Below are 19,878 nucleotides of genomic sequence, written 5' to 3' on the forward strand. Positions count from 1 at the left end.
CCACCAGATTTATACCCTTATTGAGGATGATCAGTTTATTTTTCAAAGAAAACCACGGCTGTTTTTAAAAAGGATATTTATTGACTTAATTTAAGTATAAGCAAACACACAAGATAATGCTATTTTTCTCCTTGTACTATGTGGAAGGTTCTTCCTCATCTTCCTGTTTCATCTGCTCAATCAGCTTCTGTCTCTCAGCGGCTTGGCGCATCCGCATCATCACGATGCTTTCGTAATCCCGCTCCGAGACAACTGAACCCTAAAGAAAAAGGGATGGTAGGAAAAGTAAGGTGGGATCCTTGCTAGTTCTTTCAGAAGTCCTAAAATAAACACCACCACAATGGCACAAGAAAAGAGGTCTTCTGGTGCAGAGTACCTTACAGACATTACTAGCTAGTGTTTATTGGCGCTAAAGATTGCCCAAAGTGGGGACAACTCTAATGTAGCCACTCCAAGCAAAATGTCATGCCAGAATAAGTAAGCTCCACCACTCTCAACTATTACAGTTGTGGCAGTTCTCATTACTACAAGTAATTGTAGCCTAGCTCACAGGGTGGTTGTAAAGGTAAAATGGGTGTGCAAGGGGACACAGACCCAAGCTAGCTCCTTACTGAAAAAGTGAAACAGAAATGTAATAAATGATAAATAAATTTCCTTTTGCTACAATATAACAGGAAGTACTAAAGCAGCATCATAAATGTTCTAGGATCAAAATACTGTCTACTGCCTTAATTTTACAGGAACATAATATCACTTTAATTAAGAATAGGCAAAACACTGCAAATGCTCTTTTGAGGAGGGTTCCAGAATCTTAACTAGTGATTTCTTCCTCAGATTCCAAGAAGAGAACAATACAAATCCCCAAATCTAAAATTGTTGAAAACGAAACATCTTACATTGAGGGGATTCCCCTGGCCTAATATCCTGTAAAACCAGTGGAACCATTATCCTAGAAATTGTGTGGCATTTTATTTCTCAGCACTCTATTAAACAGATTCTATACTTAAACATTTAGTGTTGTTGAGTCTCAAGAGGACTTATAGGTGGCATGGCTCTTTAATACTAACCAACAGCTTTTCACTTTCAGCTTGGAGCTATCCAGTTCATAAAGCAGAGTAAAAACAGCCATTTTTGTACATTCCTGATTAGTCAGGCCTTTTTAAAAATTTGAAGGCAGTTGGCACCTTATATTTGTGACTTAATTGCTTATGTAACATATAATGGTGTGAGAATACAGTATATAGAATAATAGAATCGTAGAACTGTAGCCTTGGAAGGGACCCCGAGGGACATCTAGACCAACCCCCTGCAATGCAGGAATCGCTAAAGCATCCATGGTAGATGACCATCCAACCTCTTCTTTAAAATCTGCTGGAGTGGATCAGACCAAGGTCCTTCTGGTTCAGCATCCTGTCTCCAGGAGTGACCACCAGTCAGGTATCCCTGGACAGCTGTAAGCTTAGCGTGATTATTTGCTTCTGTCTCTCCACCACACCTGATAGTCAGAATCTTACTGCCTCTGACCATGAAGGTGCCATTTGGGGACGGGGAGAGATCCCATCTCCAACCTTAAGTAGAAATGCACGGGTCCCTTGAACTTGCAATTCATAACTGGGTCTTACTGTATTTCCTTGTCCTCCCCCTCCTCCAGCAGCTACACTGAAAGTTGTTCAAGTAGTATTCCATAGAAGCCCTGTATTCTCTTGAAGCTTTGTATGTGTGGGCTGACACTTCACAGGTCTACACACCTACTTCCTGCAATCTCTGCAATTAACTAATAGTGTAAATCCCAGTTTCTGATGTAACTGAGTCAGCAAGGGCTTGGCACAGAACACGCACAAAGGAATTGCCACCAGCAAAACACATGAGTGGCTGAGTGAGAAGGGCAAGGAGTAACACCGAAGGAATGGTGTTCTAAAGGTAGAGCCGAGAAGATACAGTGGACTTTTAAACATGGACACAGGTATGCTGGGCCCTGGGCTGGAAGGACTTCCTTCAAAATTCCCCTCTGTCTCACAGTAAGTAGCAACTCTACATTTCATTTTCTTCAATGTTAAGCTCTGCAACTACTTAAGCTCTAGAAATCCTTCATGAATGTAGTTTTGCTAATTCTCGGCTCTGCCAATCCAGTAATGAGAGACTGATAATGACTTTTCTGTCATGTAACATTCAACAATTCCACCATACGGATGCTGCTTTGTGCTCTAGAATCTGGGTAAATTTGTTGAGATGATGATATGTATATACAGCCCTTTATTTGGCAGCTCCATAATTCCTTTGTGTGGTAAGGATTTAAAATGGGCTAAAAGGGGCAAGTGGAGTTTGGTGACCTTGAGGTGGCAGATGAAGTTAGTACGTCCTGACACATTACAGCTTTCAATCTGCATTAGATAGTACCTCATTTTGCCTAACAACTGAGGAAGGAAATGAGGTAGGGAAGGTAGCAGATCAAGTGCAACAAAGGCAGGGTAGGTCAGAAAAGACTCTTTTGGAAATAATTTGGTCTTAAAGTGCGCTCTAGAGAAAGAAAGGAAAGTGGCCTAATAAATGGAAAATGGGAAGACCATCGAAGGTAGAAGGAAGAAAAAAAGGAGTGAGATGTGGATTTGTACAAAAAGCTGTGGAAAACTGTGTTAATAGGGGTGACAGATAAGGAAACATAGGAATGAAGAATACCAGGGAGGTGTTCTAAGGGACCACTGGATAAGAAGGTGATTTGAAGCAGGGAGGCAGGGAAGAAGGCTGATGATGATGATGGAGATAGGTCAGTAACTCTCTCTCAAATAGTACTATACTGGTTGCCACTGTCCTGAATAAAGGCTACTGCAGAAGCATGGCAGAGTCAAGCAGCAGAGGAGTAAGAAGGGTCAAGCCCCATCCTGTACACTGCAATAACTCATCTGCTGCATCTCAGCCAGCTGGGATGACAGAGCCTCAACTACAAATGCTTTAAAACACAACTATTTACACACTAAGAGTTATGATCGGCTTTCAAATTCACAGTACTTGAAGTGCTTTTTATATGTCTACTTAATATTTTCTTTGAAATACTGATAACTTGGTTCTAATACGGTCATGAAAGTCATGTTGGTAGAACTCTTTCCCAATGATTTCTTTAGTGGAAGTGAGGGTTAACAGTCAAGTATTGCCTTCTCTGGGAAGCCAGCTTGTTAGGTTTTCTTTTTTCTTCCAGAAATTAGAAGAAAGAAGCTCCCCACTGACTCAGAAAGCCTCAATTAAGCTCAACACGGAGGCCTCTGGCCTCGTTCATTACACAGTTGGAAGCCACCAGCCTTTTTTATTGCTTCCCTCACCATGGACACTTGGCGGAGAGGATCCATCAGATCCTCTGGTTTCTTCAAGCGCCTCTCATTCAGGAGGCATAAAAAGCTGGGCAATCAAGTCACAATCTGGAATCATAACAGCCAAACAATAGACACCAGTGGACAACAGTACAACAAAAGGGAGCTCCCAAGAGACTTGACGGGAAAGTCGGACTATTTATCGTGTCAGAGCGAGCAAAACCTACTCAGCAAGCCACTGCCACCTCCCAAACCACCTCGGCTATATCTGGACAGTGCCAGCTGCCCCAATATAATAAACCACACTGATTCTCCCTCTACAGACATTTCTTTCCCAAGCACTTCACGTCATTTCCACAAGGCCACTCAAACACAGCCAGACCTATTTTATAGGAACCAAGCCACAAACTGGTGGCTCTCTGAAACCACCTCCTGCTACAGAAATCCTATTCGTGATCCATTAGACCCCTTTTTTTCTTTCACATTGGATTTGGGGCCCTCACTCCTTGACGATGTTTTGCAGACACTCAGAAACCAGAATTTACTGTCAGATTAGCTAGACTTGCAAATAAAAGCAGAGGAATTAATTACACCGAACCACTGGCTCATCTTCATTGCCTGTACGCAACCGAGGCTGCTTTTTGTTTTTCTCAATGAACTGAGAACAGCAGACCAGCTAGCAGTTGAACACAGTATCTACTTGGAATTTACTAGCATTACTGTATTTCCATTCATCACACATTCCCAAGAACTTCTACTCAGAGTACTTCATTATGACAAGATGCTTCCTACATTTGGACCATATCAGAGATTCTACAACTAATGTGTGTCTGCAAAAGGGTGGGTGGTTGTAACATGAAGGAACTATAAGGAACTCATGGATATACAAGAGTCTTGAACTATACATGACTGAAGTTCATCTTCCTTTATGCTGGTGCATATTTTCCTCATTAATGGGTATATTTAAGCTATTAGAAAGCCAGACCATTATTGGAAAGCAATTATTTTTCTTTCTATTTGTCAAAGGGGAAAGGAAGTGTATAACTATTGCTTCCACAATAAGCTATGAATAATCCATTGTAAAATGTGAAAGAGAATATATATTTTAGACCTTATTAAAAGTATTTCCTGTACTTCCATTTGTGTCTCCTTTAATTTCCATTGGCAAGCACTCATGTAACAGTGTGACTGGGGAAAACCCTGTTACATCAAACTCTAGAAAGAGCAGGAAAGGGGCCATTGAAGGGAAAACCAAGAGGTACTGCTCTCTTAAGCATATCCAAACCACCTAAGACCCCATTGTAAGAAATATCATGTCCCAAGGCTTGTTTATGCAATCATGTGGCTCCAGGGCCATGTCAAAATAATTTATTGAGTTACTGCCCTGAATAAACACTTACAATGTGTAGATGGATTCACAGTCATACTCCCTTGCTTACTATTGCAGGTCAGTCTCAGGACCAAAATGCAAGTGTTATTTTTTTGTGTTCTTATTTTTATTATGCATTTTGTCTTTTTTATATTGTAAATTTATGTTGTGAACCATCCTGAGATCTATGGATGAAGGGTGGTATATAAACCAACAACAACAATTCCACATTTAAACAAGAATACAAAACCTCACAGCTTTTATTTCAGAGAGAAAACAACCACTTCATATAGCTTTCCTGTGGAAAACTGCCACATCACTGGCTGTTATTTACCTCCAAAGGTGCAATTTACTATCTGTACTGCCGATTGGAACCCTATGGCTGCTGTTGCTTCAATATAGAAACAGTCAGGCTGTGCATATTTGTTTGTAAAGCATGACTAACATCACATGTAGTTTTGCCCTCTGTAAAACTAACACTTGAATTGAATTATGAACTCCACCCATTTTTGCATACTTGCCATAATGACTGTGCCATCAAGATAAAGCTGCAGCATGCCAAGAGTTCCTAAGTAACCAGGGACTCTTACCCTTGTTTCTGCTTCTGGCTTCACATTATGAACAAGTCAAGAGTCAGAACTGAGCTTAAAGTGATTTCCTCAGGTTAACAGCATGGCCTTGTGAGAAACGCATGACACGCTATACTCTAAGCAGGGGTGGGGAACCTCTGGCCCATGGTCCTCATTAGGGCCCACACAAGTCCCAGTTTGGCCCGTGAGACAGTTTTTCCCAAACCATGCCAACCTGCAGCCATAGGTGACATCAAGTGTGGGGCAGGTGGAGATGTGGCTGCCACTGCACAACTAGGAATCTGAAAGTACACTCCCAGTTGTGTGCTGTCACTAATCCAATCAGCTGACTGGCAGCGAGAGCAAGTCTATTCACTGACAAGGGGTAACTTCAAGCCTGTTTTTCCTTTTCTAGCAGGGAACATGTCACTCGATGTCAGATTGACAGGTGGGTAGGGCCCTGCCCACCTGTCAAAGTGGCCTACCAGGGTTAGCAGAACCCAGGATCTGGCCCGCTGAATGGATCTAGTTCCCACCCCTGCTCTACAGCAATGTATATTGGCATAACTTTTCAGCTAGCATGCCAGACAATTCCCACTCCAGCACAAAAAGTGATGCTTACTCAGATGCTTAAAAAGTTGAGGTAATTTTAATGTTTTAGTATTTTAAGTTTTGTATGTTTTAAAGTATGGCTGTGGATTTTTCTTGATTCTGTTGTTTTATCTTTTTGTAAACAGCTTTGAGATTTATTTATTTATTTATTTTTATAATCATGCAGTGTAGAAACGTTATGAAATAAATGAATAGCAGATTTGTCCTGGTGCAAGTGCCAAGCTAGTGTCTCTGCTGCAAAAAAGCATCTGCTTTTGAATCTTCTTTGCAGATAACATAATTTTTCTAACAAAAAAATACATTAAGCATGCAACATCACATAACTCAAGGAGCAAGCCAACAAACAGGTTAATGCCGCAAGAGGTTTCCTTTTAGAAGCAAGATGACAGCACAGACAAAACAAGCACTGTGTGGGTATACAGTCTACATGCTTAATGGATTTTACAATATTGCAGGAGGAGGGCACCTAAGTTAAGTATTTATTGGAAGGCTAGTAAACATGAATAGGATAGTAAAAAGAGCTTCAGGGCAGACAGAAGTCAAGAGATAAGCGCTGAAGTAAATTAGTCATTAAAATTCAATAACTTTTTTTTAGCATGTAAATACAGACAGAAGTGGAAGAGGATCCCAAAATATAAAGAGGCATTAAAGATGTCGCTTAAAACTGGGAAGAGAATGAATAGAGCAAGTTACAAGCATTCATATTCAAATACTGCCAAACAAAATAAGTTGTGGGAAGCTTCTGTAGAAAGGATGTAAGGAATCAGTGATGTCACCTCAGGAGTAATTATACAAAAAGAGGAAGGAAGGTGATCACCGCAGGCATGGCACAAGCAACAGGAAAAAGTTTGCATATCAAAGTGAAGTTTACTGGAACTTCACTTGTCAAAGGCTAAGGATGCAAAATATAAGTAAACTTTTCACAGGTTTAATATTTTTGTGTAATTGTAAAAATTCTAAAAGCAATTTTAAAGTCTCCTGATTAAGAATATTACCATATTTTGTGTTGTAATGTATGGATGTTTATTTCATTTAGGTAATTTACACAGGTTGCAGGATCCAGCTTTTTCTGTACTGAATTTAGGTTACAGTACAGAAGTTTACTATCTTTTCAAGTAAAAAATCAGTATCCGCTCCTGCATTTTTTTATAAAAAAAATACATTGGGATCAAACACAATCCTGCTATTTTAGGCAACCATCCCAGTTCTTATGAAAACTGATTCATAAAAACTGGCAGGCCAGTTAGCTTAGGTGCAAACTATTACTTTGGGGGGGGGGGAGGGGAAGTACTGGAGTTAATCTCCAACCTGAAAGACAGATACCAGTTGTATCCCTTCTAGCTGGAAACCCACTGAAAAACCAGGAATTACATGAATTGCAATTACATCCCACTGAAAGGTGCTGCTATGTGTCCAAATACAAAACTTGCTAAGGTATCATCTAAGAAAGAGTTCAGAATAGCACAATCCCAATGTCTGCACTCACTTCCGCAGAGCTATGAACTCAGTCACAGCTCCCAGCTTGGGTTCATACACATTAATCCTGTGCAGCAGGCAGAATATATGGGCTCCCAGTAAGAAACATATGGAACGGAAACAAGCCAAGATAAACTCACGTCATAAGCCAGAGGCTTCTTAAGAAGCAATAAGCTAACTTGAAAACCAACAAGAGCTTCTGTTTGGAGACAATTGTTGCTCTTCAGTCCTGAGAAAACAACTTTTATAGGCATTGTTTGTGATAAGAATGTAAGAGTCTGATGGATCAGGCTAGTGACCAATCTAGTCCAGCATCCTGTTTTCACAATGGCCAACCCACAAGCAGGACCCAACCACAACAGCACTCTCCCCTCCTGTGGTTTCCTGCAACTGGCATTGAGAAGCATTACTGCCTCTGGCTGGGGAGGCAGGGCATAGCTATCATGCCCAGGAGCTTTGCCTATATTGCGCAAGGGAGAAAAACATCTCTTGGCCCCAAACAACCTGAAAGTACTGCTGGATTCCACCTAGTTCAGCACAACCAGCCACAGCATTTGTTCCCTACTGCACTCCAGGCAAGACTATTTGTGGCCATAAACACACAGCCCTGTGGAGTCGGGCAGGAAAGTCACTCTTTGAAAAGAGCTGAAAGTGCTCCCTAGATGGAGCCATCCAGGCTCAAACAAAACCTCAGGCAGGCTGAGAGGCAGTTTCTCAGGAACTACTACTTGGAATTAAACACAAAGTAACCGGCTAGCAAAACAAAGGAAGACGCAAATAACAGCCTCACCTGAGAAACTACCAGAATACCTGCTCATTAAGTAGACAGCTGCTACTTTTCCACCCACACACTATTGAAAAAGCTATTCAAGCCACGTGCACAGAGAAAAGGAGGGCAGACTTTGGCCCAGAGTTCTCTTTGCTTTTGCTTTTAAAGAATATCAGCATCTGCAGAATGAATAGCTGGGCATTCCCATCTCACATATCTATAAGAGATAGTCCAAATCAAAATAATAAAGTGGTATTTACATGTTCCCACTTCCCTCCAGCACCCATTTATCTAGTCTGTTTTGTCCTTAACACATGAAGACTCTTATTTCATTTATGACTAACAATAGGTGCTCTTATTCAAGACACGACAAGCTTTAAATGAAAAAGTAAAAGCAAATGAAACTTCAAATACAAAATGAAAGCTCAGATGATCTTGCACTCTACAGCACCGATTCCCCTGCCTTCAACAGAGCAGGGGAAGTTCTAGAAACATTAGAACAGTCTTTATAAATGTAATATTGAAATGGTGCAATAAAGCAAATCCACATTTGGGGATGTGAGGAACCTATAGCTTAGATCTGCTTTCAAAGAGATCACAGAGGTTTATTTTATCTAGCAGATTTGCAGACAGTGCATCACATTTGTAGGCCTCTTTCCAATGATGGGACTTTGTCAACAAACAGATGAGAACATATACTCTAAAGCAGGGGTGGGGAACTGGATCTGTCCCCACATCCCCTCCCCACAAAATTGACAGGTGGGTGGCAAAGACACAGTGCACAAAGTGGTGATGATTTGCTTACTTCCTGGTCTTGCAAAGTGCTGTGCACAGGGCTTTGCTAGACCTGACCATCAGCTGATGCTGGGCTGGAGGTTTCCCACCACTGCTCTAAACCCATCAGTTTCATCAGTAAAACAAGGCTTTCCTTTTCTGGGAGAATTATCTGCCCCAATCTAGTTTCTCAGAAGAGATCGCTTCCCAAGGCTCATCTTTCATCAGCTGTGCATGTACTTCTTGAGCCCAACCCTAAACACAGCAAACATCACATAGGATCCTCTCTATTACTCCATTTAGCAATAGCCCAATTAGTGCCGAAGCAGATCATATCTATACAAGCTCAACATCAAGCCAGATTTATACTTGCTTTCATTAGAACAAGTTCATAAATGAAAAACTTTAAATGGCTTACAGTTGCTCAGTGAATGCTTCCCAAGGCAAAAGTACAAAGAAGAACGGAATATTTTTGCTAGTGCCCATACCAGGTGTTTGCAGAGTTGAAACAGATTTTAAGAACCACCAAATGCAAAAGTAGCAGCTTGTATTGGTCCTACCTTGGATATCTGTGGCAGGCTGGTGCCATCAGCAAACACAGGATTGCTCTGCGGTTGGCCCTCTAGCCAAGAGATTTTTAGAGGATTGCTTATCAGGCCAACTTCATTCTTCACTGCCATCTCCTAATGAATAAAAACAGCCTCTTTGTTTCATGCTTCCCATACTAAGCCCGGAATAACAGAATAGCCACAGGTCAATTGATTAAACGATCATGCTAGATCAGCATTCTCCAACCTGGTGCCCTCCAGGTGTTTTGGACTATAATCCCCATTATCCCCAACCACTGATTATGCTGGGCTGATGGAATTTGGAGTCCAAAACATCTCAAGGGCATCAGGTTGGGGAAGGTTGTGCTAGTTGGAGCGGAAAACCCCTCCAAGCTTGTATATGAGCCCCTCCCAGTCCCTGATTAGCCTATCCCATTTTCATCAGTAGGTTTGTGTGCGCACATTAATGTGAGAGAGTGCGTGCCAGTGCCACAAGGATGCACCATGTGATAGGGGAGAGCTTGTGGGAAAAGTAAAACAAATCCAGCTTGCTTAAAGCAAACCACACTAAATGTATTGTATGGAAGGGTGAAAAGTAAAATAGTCAGATAATCTAATGGGAGGAAAATTCCTTCCTAACTTTATTAAGGTTTTCTTCTGCATCTAAGGCTCATCATAATATGGAGAGAAGCATCCTAGTAACAATAACAAAATCAGATGTAGCGTTTTAGGGTTTGCTGGTAACTATCTTGATAGTGGTATTTGCATACTGATGGGAGAAGGTTTTATCACAATAGTTTTGTTACTCAGGGGCTAGTTTTGTTACACAGAGTGGGTGTTTAAAGTAACAAGAAACTCTATTCACATAAATTACTTATCTATATAGAAATATTTAAGTATGGTTTCCTAAACTGCAATAAATGCTTTCCCTTTGTTTTCATGAAGTTTCTCAGAGCCTCCCACCCCTCTATAAACACCCACCCGTTGCTGAAAGATGGGGAACTGGCCCTGCTTTCTGCGCCAGTCATAAGGGTTGGGTGAGGGAAGCCCAGTTGATGTAGAAGAGTCATAGAAAGACTTCTAATGATACCTTCTTCCATAAAGGTCAATGTATACCACCATAAAGGTGCACTGAGAAATTCCCAAGTCGAAAAACTTACAGCAGCTTTCACCGTGGCAAATTCCACAACTGCACTCCCAGTCTTCTTGCTAGAGATTAGCAAATTCAGAACCTCGCCATACTGCCAGAATCAATAAGAAATGTAAAGTCAAGACATAGGTCTAGGGGAGAAACCTTATGTTCTAAAATGTGATATATGACAGCTCTTGCCAAAGTCTCCATAAATAACAAATGGAAAAAGGACTGCAGTAGGATGAGATACAATACTGGCGAAGAGTACATTTTGTAATGAGATATACTGTGCATAATCATGTCAAAATGCTAGTTAAAAGAGTTTTTAGAGATATTACAATAGCACTCATTGATTTGAGGCCAAGGTCATCATATGCAACACAGCCATGTCAGTTCACAGATCACACTCTCCCAGCAAAACCCCATAGAACATCATCATCATGTGATGTAATGAATGAGGTTATTGTTCCAGCCTAGTTCTGAATTAATTGTTCACAAAAAAAAGAGAAAGCCCAAGCTAGTCAAATCTGCCTAGCAGTTACTGAAGTACAAATAGGGATGAAGTAAAGATCACATGTTAAATCACACCATCAAATTATTTACGAGTCATACCACAGGGATATATTAGTTGTATTAAATATTAGCTGACAAGTTAATAAATCCCTTATGGTGTCCTCCTTTACCATCAAAAAGGAATGGAATGATTTATAATTGCCATGGGAAGGCCTCATTAGTTTATGAAGATATCAACTTTCTTTGCTTATTCTTATAGTTTGCTAGGCAAAACCAACCAACCAAGGTGAAAGGAGCATTTTGGAACAGGACCTTTTGTAGGATTTGCAGAAGAACTTCTTTTGAGTAGCCTCCTTTAGTTTCATCTTCTTTCTTGCATTTCCAGCGTAGCTGATGAGGAAAAGTTAGAAATTAATTTCACACTGTTCAGTGTACTGGATGCAATATATAGCAGAATCTAGCATTTGGTTTTACATCTGTGATGCTATAGAGGCAATGGATTCAGATGTTAAAATTTGTAGACATACTAAAAGGAATGTCTACACTGCACAGGAACAGATATACATAGTCCTAGGCACGGGGAAAAGTTCACATTTAGAAGATCTGAAAATTACTACATACATCAAGCAGCATCTGGCAACCTGTCAATATCCCAAGTCACAGAGACTTAACTTCTAATTACCTTCATCCTAGTGCCTAGATTCTAGATTAAAGTGCAAGGAACACATTAAGATGAAGTAAGTGACAATTCCAGTAAGCAGCGAGGATGCCAGAGACAGTCCAGCATTCTGTGTGGCCAGAGGCGATCCATGTGGCTTCTACTGATGGAATGATAAGTTAGTTGCTCATCTCTCTTCATAGCTCAATTTTTGGGAATGTCTTACTTTGAGCTTGGGTGTTCCTTTGCCCTCCTCTCCATACCCATCATGTTTGCCTCAAAGAAGAAAAGAAAAAGAAAATGAAAACTACACTGACATTTAATGAATGCAAATACTCAAGAAAGTCTATGTTCTGCATACCCTTAGCTTGATTTAAACTCCACCACAGGGGATTTGGGTGTAGGTTGGCAATTATCCTGATAACTAGGCAAGTTAAAAGGGGGTTCTATTTTGACTCTTGTTACTTCCAGAAGTAGAGCTCCAATGACAGTGAGATTGGAAAATTTCACTCAGCCATGAAGCTCCCTGGGTGACCTTGGACCAGTCACCATCTCTTAGCCTAACCTACCTCACAGGGTTGTTGTGAGGATAAAATGGGGGGGGGGACGACGACACTACACCATGTACACCAACTTCAGATTATTGGAAGAGAAAGGTGGCATATAAATGTAATAAATAAAAGAATAAATAAATTTGGGGTGGAAGGATAAAAACAGCACTGAATGTTCATAAACCAATCTCACATGCCAACTGAAAAATCTATAACAAATATTGCAAAGTTCTTTGCAAACATTCATTAAAATAATCGTCAATACCCTCCTCATTTCCACATCTGCCTGGGGTGAAAAAGGAAGTACCGTATTTTTCGCACTATAGGACGCACTTTTCCCCCTCCAAAAATGAAGGGGAAATGTGTGTGCGTCCTATGGTGCGAATGCAGGCTTTCGCTGAAACCTGGAGAGCCCCACCGCCAGCCCCACAAGCTCGGGGGACAGCGGGGAGGCAGAACGCCGCCATCCCGCTGTCCCCCGACTTGGTTAGAAGGCTGGCGGGGGGAGAAGCCTGCTCCTCCCCGTCGCCAGCCCCGCAAACTCGGGGGAAAGCGGGAGAGGCGCAGCGCACCCTTCCTGCTGTCCCCCGACTTGGCTAGAAGGCTGGCGACGGGGAGAAGCCTGCTCCTCCCCGTTGCCAGCCCCACAAACTCGGGAGACAGCAGGAGAGGCGCAGCGCGCCCTTCCCGCTGTCCCCTGACTTGGCTAGAAGGCTGGCGACGGGGAGAAGCCTGCTCCTCCCCGTCGCCAGCCCCGCAAACTCGGGAGACAGCGGGAGAGGCAGCGCGCCCTTCCCGCTGTCCCCCGACTTGGCTAGAAGGCTGGCGACGGGGAGAAGCCTGCTCCTCCCCGTCGCCAGCCCCGCAAACTCGGGAGACAGCAGGAGAGGCGCAGCGCGCCATCCCGCTGTCTCCCGACTTGGCTAGAAGGCTGGCGGGGGGGAGAAGCCTGCTCCTCCCCGTTGCCAGCCCCGCAAACTCGGGAGACAGCGGGAGAGGCGCAGCGCGCCATCCCGCTGCTCCCGACTTGGTTTGGAGGCTGGCGGAGGGCTTCCTCCTCCCCCAGCCCCACAAGCTCCCAGAGCGATGCCGAAGCTGCGCGCAGCTTCGGCATGGCTCTGGGTCCCGTTCTGGGGGAGGGGGAAGCTCGGGCTTCCCCCGCCCCAGCCCCGCGCCTTGGGGGGGGGGAAATAATTTTTTCCCCTTTATTTCCCCCCACAAATCTAGGTGCGTCCTATGGACCGGTGCGTCCTATAGTGCGAAAAATACGGTAAGTGGCACAGCTTAGAAGAGACCAGAGCTGCAATCCTACACACACTGACCTGGGAGAAGGTCCCCCTGAACTCAATTTACTTCTTAGTAGACATGAATAGGAGTGTGCTGTATATCTCCGAACTTAACTCTTCTTGTTTGGCCCTTCTACTTAATAAAAGAATATTCTGCCACTAAGCTCCACAACAAGAGACGCAGCAAAGAAAAAGGTATTTTTCTACAGGCATATACCCCTTTAACAACAAAAGCAAACTGGCTTTGAGCACCCATGGGCGTTTCTGAAGAGAACCGAGGCAAGACAACTTTGTGGCAGTCAGAGGCTCTGACCTTGCCTGGCCTTACCTCGTACTCGCTGTTCTTTCTCAAGTCGTATTTGTTCCTGGATAAGTTTTTGTTGTTCCTCCAGCTGGCGGGATCCCTCCTCACGTAACCGTAGGATCTGGGGAAAGAGGCAGAAGGCAAAAAAAATGGTGACCATGTTGCCAAGAAAAGTGGCTGTTACAAAACAATCTACTCTTTAACTTGTAGGTCTGAAGAGTCACAAGGAATAGACCAGGAGTCTATTTATCTCCTGTCTAGCAACAACAGCCAAATTGAAAAGTGTTTTTGGGGGGGGAGAAGAATAGATACACAGGAAGCAGCCTTATATAAAGTTAGACTATCTCTCTCTACAGGTATTTTTTAGAAAGGAGTCTTACCTGGAGATGCCAAGGATCAATACCTAGGACCTTTTGCATGTGAAGCACACTCTACCACTGAACTATGCCCCTCAAGTTTATAATCCCTTTATGCTATGTTTTCACACAGCCTGAACCTCAATGCTGCTACTCCTATAGGCTGCCAGCATAATTTATCTTTCAATACTATTAACTCTCTGCTCTTCACAATGGCTGTGCACATAAAGGATCCCATCCTCATTTCTGATATCAAATAACATTTTGTTTGGTTGCTACCCTTACCTCTTGCTCTAATGTTCTAGTTATCTGGATCTCTTCCTCCTTGCTAACCTGGGACTGGGCTTCTTTTTCCCGGGCTTCAAGATCTATAGCAAAAGAAGAAGTCCACAAGTTGGTAGAGCAGGAGACTCTTAATCTCAGGGTCGTGGGTTCAAACCCCACATTGAGCAAAAGATTACTGCGTTGCAGGAGATTGGACTAGATGGCCCTCGTGGTCCCTTCCAACTCTACAGTTCTATGATTCCAAGATAGGGCAAACCCAAACAGATTGGTTCTTCCTGAGATTCATTTCTAACAGGATACCACCTCAAATTTTAATGAAAACAAACAAATTGCAGACATGAACAAATGGTAAGGAACCTGCAACCTGGCATTTACTCCATATGCAAAAGAATATTCTAGATTTACATACCAAGTTTGACTTTTTTCCTCCTTTCATCAAGTTTCTGAGTCCTTTCTGCTGCCTGTTTCTTTGCTTTCCTTACTTTATCATATGCTGCCTGCAGTAGTGATAGGACAAGAAAAAATAATAAATCAAAACAAAATGAAAGCTTCAATCACATATCTAGAAATATTAAAATTAAAACAAAACAAAGATCTGCAAGTGTCATGGACATTCAGATTGTGTTTAACAAGGATAAAAATTTTAATAGTTCCAGACTTCTCAGTAACTAACATTAGTAATGTCCACAAACAGAGGAAAGAAAGATGGACCAGAATATGTGAAATCAAGAAAGATACAAATGTTTGAAAGTATTCTGAAGTATACATCTTATTTATAATGTCTGTATTAGATCACTAGCCCAGTTTAATGCTAGGACTGCAGGGGCAGCATGGTCTGAAACATACTGACAACAGGTGTTGACAACAGGTATAGTTTTGCTTGCAGCTTTTAACAGGAATCCAAAGAATGGGCAAGAACAATAGAATTGCAAGAGCTCTACCTGCTTTCATGTCACAACAGTTCCAAATACAGGAGAAAACCAATAAAAAAGCAGTTACTTTTTTCAGTAATAAGATCTGTTGCAGCAAACGAGTTTAAAGCTGTGCATATAGTTCTCCCTCTATCTCTCTCACATTTTTTAAAATTCCATCTTATTTCTTTATATGAAGTATTATTTACTCAGATAAGGGGAACCCAGCTCATTTTAGAACCTAAATACTTGATCATAATGCCAAAAATCTCTTCCATACCAAGCTATCACTAATTCAGAAAGTATGCAGAGATCAGTTTGAAATGAAGGATTCATATCGAGCCTCCAAGGCAAGAATAAATTAGTTTTAACCTTCCCCTAAATTAGTTTTAACCTTGTTCCCAATGATATTCAACATCTATATGAGGCCGCTGGAAGCAGTCAGTTCGAGTTTTGGAGCAAGGTGTTGCCCTGATGAAACTCAACTTTATTTCTCCATTACAAGTGAGTGTGGAGCAAGATGCAGGGGTGGCCTGGATCAGAGTCAATAAACTGAGCTTGAATCCTGGAAAGACAGAGGTCTTGTGATTGGGTAGCTCCTGTTTCTGGGAGATAGGCCACTTGTCTGTTCTGGATTGGGTAGCACTTCTCCAGAAGGAGCAGGTGTGCAGTCTGAGAGTATTCTTTGATCCATCTCTGTCATTGGAGGCTCAAATGACCTCTGATGGTTATAGAGTTCTCCCTCCATGCAAGTATGACCCAGCCTCAGCCACTCACGGTTTAGAATAGGAGTCTATTGCTGAGAGAAGTAGGGAATTTCTGTACATATCCAGAGATATGTAAGGGAACAGCCAGAAACAACTTGTTGGCTTGTACTGGCCTGAAATAAGTTTCTGACTGCACTTTTCTTTTCCAAGTATTCATGTCTAACAGCAGAGCCAGAAAATGCTTGGAGTTCTAACAGAGCATTAAAATAACTCACCCTTGCTGCTGCATCTGTTAGAACTGCCAAAGCTTGAGACAACTGATGGAAGAGCTCAGCTAGGAAACAGAAAAAAATGAAACAGCAATAAGAGAATGCATACAATTCCTAGATATAGAAGTGAGTAAATGATTGTCTGAAATTTGTCTGAGTAAATCATTTCAGAGAACACAACAAAGCTTCTTTACAATATTTGAAAGTCAATCCTCACCATAACTTCAGAACTTCGGTTTGCTCCATTTAAAATACAGTTTGTCCCTTATGCAAGGATCAGTGCTTTATTCTTAATATCTTATTTCTAAACTTACAGATGATTCCTAGTAACTTGTATTTACTAGTAACCTTGGACAGTGAAAGCAGAACTTAGCCATCATGTATGAAAATACATTTTATTTTGTCTGTCCTGAATCTCAAACAATTAGCCCCCTTCTGAATACAAAATATTGCTGAGTCATCATTTAATTGAATATATTTATATTCCCCCAGATAAACTTATGAACATTGTAAGGCAGATTGCAGCAATAAATATAATAAATTGAGCAATTACAGAATTAACAGAAGTCAGTAAATTAAACATCTAGAATAGCAGCAGCTAAAAGATGAAGCCCACATAAAACCATCAACAAAAGCTTAGAAGAACAATAAAAATCTCAAATCTGCTTAAGACTCAAACAATGGGGGTCCACACACAATTTCTGAGGGAGCCTCAAATATTGGGGGCTACCACAAAAAAGCTCTGTCTGTGGTACCTGCCAATCCTATGGCTCTTGGTAGCAGGCCTAAAAACTGCACCATTTGTCAACCAATGGACCTGGTACACAATAGGCTTAATGTGATTAAAGGGTCACATAAATAATCAAGCCTAGACACTGATATCCAGAACATTCCATCTATTACCAATAAAACACACCAGTGTAATTCTGGATAAATCTAGCCACTTCTAGTGATCACACAGGGAAAACAGTCAATAAAAGCTAAGAGTGTCTATGAATACTTTCCATACCTGCTTTGGGGTTGTCTGGATTTTTATCTGGATGGCAGGACAAGGCCTTCTGTCTGTAGGCTTTCTTAATCTGTAAATGACAGAGCAATAACAATGCAATGAACAATGTGATTAGCAGATTAAGGCAGTATTCAGTTATGTAGAAGATAGGACAGCAGGCAACTACAAGTAAATAGGAAAAGTTTAAAAATAAGCTCATTCTTTTAAGAGGTTTGTTTTGCTGCCAGAGGTTATCTGCCCAAATGCAGGCCTACCTTATACCAAGCAAACCTGGTATAACACTGCTGTAGATATGACAAACACACCTGCTGCCTAATGCATCCTCAATGCTTGGACTGCAGTTGCTCAGGTAAATAAAAATATTTTATTTGTCAAAGTAACTGTTTCGCTGATTCCATCCAATGGCAACAACCTGGCCTGATAGGAACTGAACATGTGCTGACACTTGGCCAGAAGCTACAAAATACTACATGAGTTCCATGTTGGCCAGACCTGATTGTTCTTGCTGTTTCTGCCTGTGAATCAAAAGTGCGCTCCAGAAGCCTCAACCCATCCTTGCAAATGCACATTTGATGGGTTGTTCAGTAGTGCTGGAAAAACTGTATTACTGATCTTCTCAGTAAGGAACCTCTGAGTTCTCTGGCCCGTTGCAAATCTGTGTGAGACTGTTAAGACACTGAATCTTTCTTCTGTTCAGGTTGCTGGATCAGATGTTGTTAGCATCTTTCCAGCTGTACAATTCTGTCACAACAGAGTTAATATGAAGTATAGATCACATGCATTCATTTTAACATTAATACTCCTTATCAGAAACATTTTCATATGCAAAGCAGTGTCTTATTATTCTAAGATAACTACCCTAAAAAGTTCTGTCAATATGCAGTATGTATAGACTAAAAACGTCTGGTATTTAGGCACCACCTAGTGGACCAAATGAGTACTAAAAAGACAACTTGAAGCTATTGATCCTTAAACTTAAAGGAAAGTATTAACACAATAATACATAACAACACTATTTGACTACTCAAAGTACTTAATACCCATTATTGCAGAAACTGTTACAAACATGCTTTCAAGAAGCTTCCAAAATGCTTGCCTGTAACAAGCAAATATCACTTCTAGGAAGGAAAACATGTTAAAATTTAGCTTTTTAAAAAACGCCTCAAATGGGGGTGAGGGGATCAGGATAACAAATAAAAATAAGTCTTCTAGTAACTTTTGAGGAACATACTTGCAAGGTTGCCACAATGTTTGCCCACACAAAGGAAGACGGCATTATTATCAATTTATGCCAGATGGAGAGACTGAAAGAATTGTGGCCAAGATCGGATGCAAACCAAGGACTTCCTAGTTCACAGTTCACCTCCCCCATCATTATACTCACCACCCCAAGCATCCAAAGCAAACCCAAGAGGCCATCTCAAATCACAGTTCATTCATGCAGCTCAGTACCACACACTTGCAAAGCCTATCATAAACAGACTCCCACGAGAGGTGGTGGACTGTCCTTCCTCGGAGGTTTTTAAGATGAGGCTCGATGGCCACCTGTCATGGATGATCTAGTTGAGATTCCTGCATTGCATGGGGCGGGGGGTTGGACTAGATGACTCTCGGGGGTCCCTTCCAACTCTACCATTCTATGAGAGAAAGCTCGGTTGGCAGAGCACGAGACTTAAATTCCACGGTCGTGGGTTCGAGCCTCACGTTGGACAAAAGACTCCTGCACGGCAGGTTTGAACTAGATGACCGTCGTGGTCCCTTCTATAATGACTATGAAAAAACAGTAGCATGATCGCATTTGAAGAAGGCGCGACTTTCGCGCAGGGCTGCACTCCGGCGCATCTCAGGTTTACTGGGGCACCCAGAAGGGGGACCCATCGAGTACAGTGCCAAGTGGCCCCTAGTAAAGTGTGTACAGTATAGCATCAATACTTTAGGCCATGGGCCCTTGAACTCAACAGCTCGAGGGCCCTGAGGTCTTGTCCTGTAAGGAGCGGCAGGGACAGAGCCCCCTGCTATAATTCTGGCCCTCGGCGGCCTGCGAGGGTCCGGCTGGGCCCTCAGGGATCTCCAGCGGCCGCCGCCGCCGCCTCTCCCTCCCCTCAGCCCGAGGCCTTCCCGACCTCTTTATCCGACGCCTTCTCGCCAACTCCCAGCAGCGCGTACAAGTCCAACTCCAGCAGCTCCTTATCCACCGCCATTTCTCTTCCCGCTCCGACCCGCTTCTTTACGGGGCCAAAACGGCTGCTATTCCCTCGACTTGCCCGACCGAGCTTGCCTTTCCTCAGCTAGGCTACCCTCGCCCGCCGCCCAACAGCGACTCGCGCTGCCCTGAGGCTGCTGGGAAACGTAGTCTTTGCCTCCTCAGCAGTTCCCCTTCGCGGGTGTGGCCAGAACTACGATTCCCGTCATGCCTCGGACCTAGAAAGGCTGGGGCTCCCATGAGACTCCGCGCAAGGGAAGGTGGGGGCGGGGAGG

At 42.5% G+C, this 19,878-nt stretch overlaps 2 protein-coding genes across 3 annotated transcripts; one reads left to right on the forward strand and one right to left on the reverse strand.

The window, feature by feature from the left end:
* Positions 1 to 59: 59 nt before the first annotated feature.
* DNAJC17 (DnaJ heat shock protein family (Hsp40) member C17) lies at positions 60 to 19,738 on the reverse strand. Its single transcript, XM_053382655.1, has 11 exons — positions 19,524 to 19,738; positions 17,401 to 17,470; positions 16,398 to 16,456; positions 14,914 to 15,001; positions 14,505 to 14,587; positions 13,888 to 13,984; positions 11,949 to 11,998; positions 11,377 to 11,454; positions 10,580 to 10,660; positions 9,432 to 9,554; positions 60 to 259 (listed from the first exon to the last, which is right to left on the reverse strand). Exons 1-11 carry the CDS (start codon positions 19,599 to 19,601, stop codon positions 137 to 139), a joined length of 930 nt encoding a protein of 309 aa, XP_053238630.1. The 5' UTR covers positions 19,602 to 19,738; the 3' UTR covers positions 60 to 136.
* C1H15orf62 (chromosome 1 C15orf62 homolog) lies at positions 199 to 4,435 on the forward strand. 2 transcript variants are annotated; one of them, XM_053382747.1, is made up of 2 exons: positions 199 to 285; positions 3,194 to 4,435. In XM_053382747.1, the coding sequence occupies exon 2, from the start codon at positions 3,316 to 3,318 to the stop codon at positions 3,856 to 3,858; it is 543 nt and encodes a 180-aa protein (XP_053238722.1). In that variant the 5' UTR covers positions 199 to 285; positions 3,194 to 3,315; the 3' UTR covers positions 3,859 to 4,435. The 2 variants fall into 2 exon arrangements, with proteins under 2 accessions (XP_053238722.1, XP_053238713.1); XM_053382738.1 differs by having other exon boundaries at positions 255 to 2,018.
* Positions 19,739 to 19,878: the final 140 nt, after the last annotated feature.

This window comes from Podarcis raffonei, chromosome 1 (assembly GCF_027172205.1).
Source record: "Podarcis raffonei isolate rPodRaf1 chromosome 1, rPodRaf1.pri, whole genome shotgun sequence".
Classification (NCBI taxonomy): domain Eukaryota; kingdom Metazoa; phylum Chordata; class Lepidosauria; order Squamata; family Lacertidae; genus Podarcis; species Podarcis raffonei.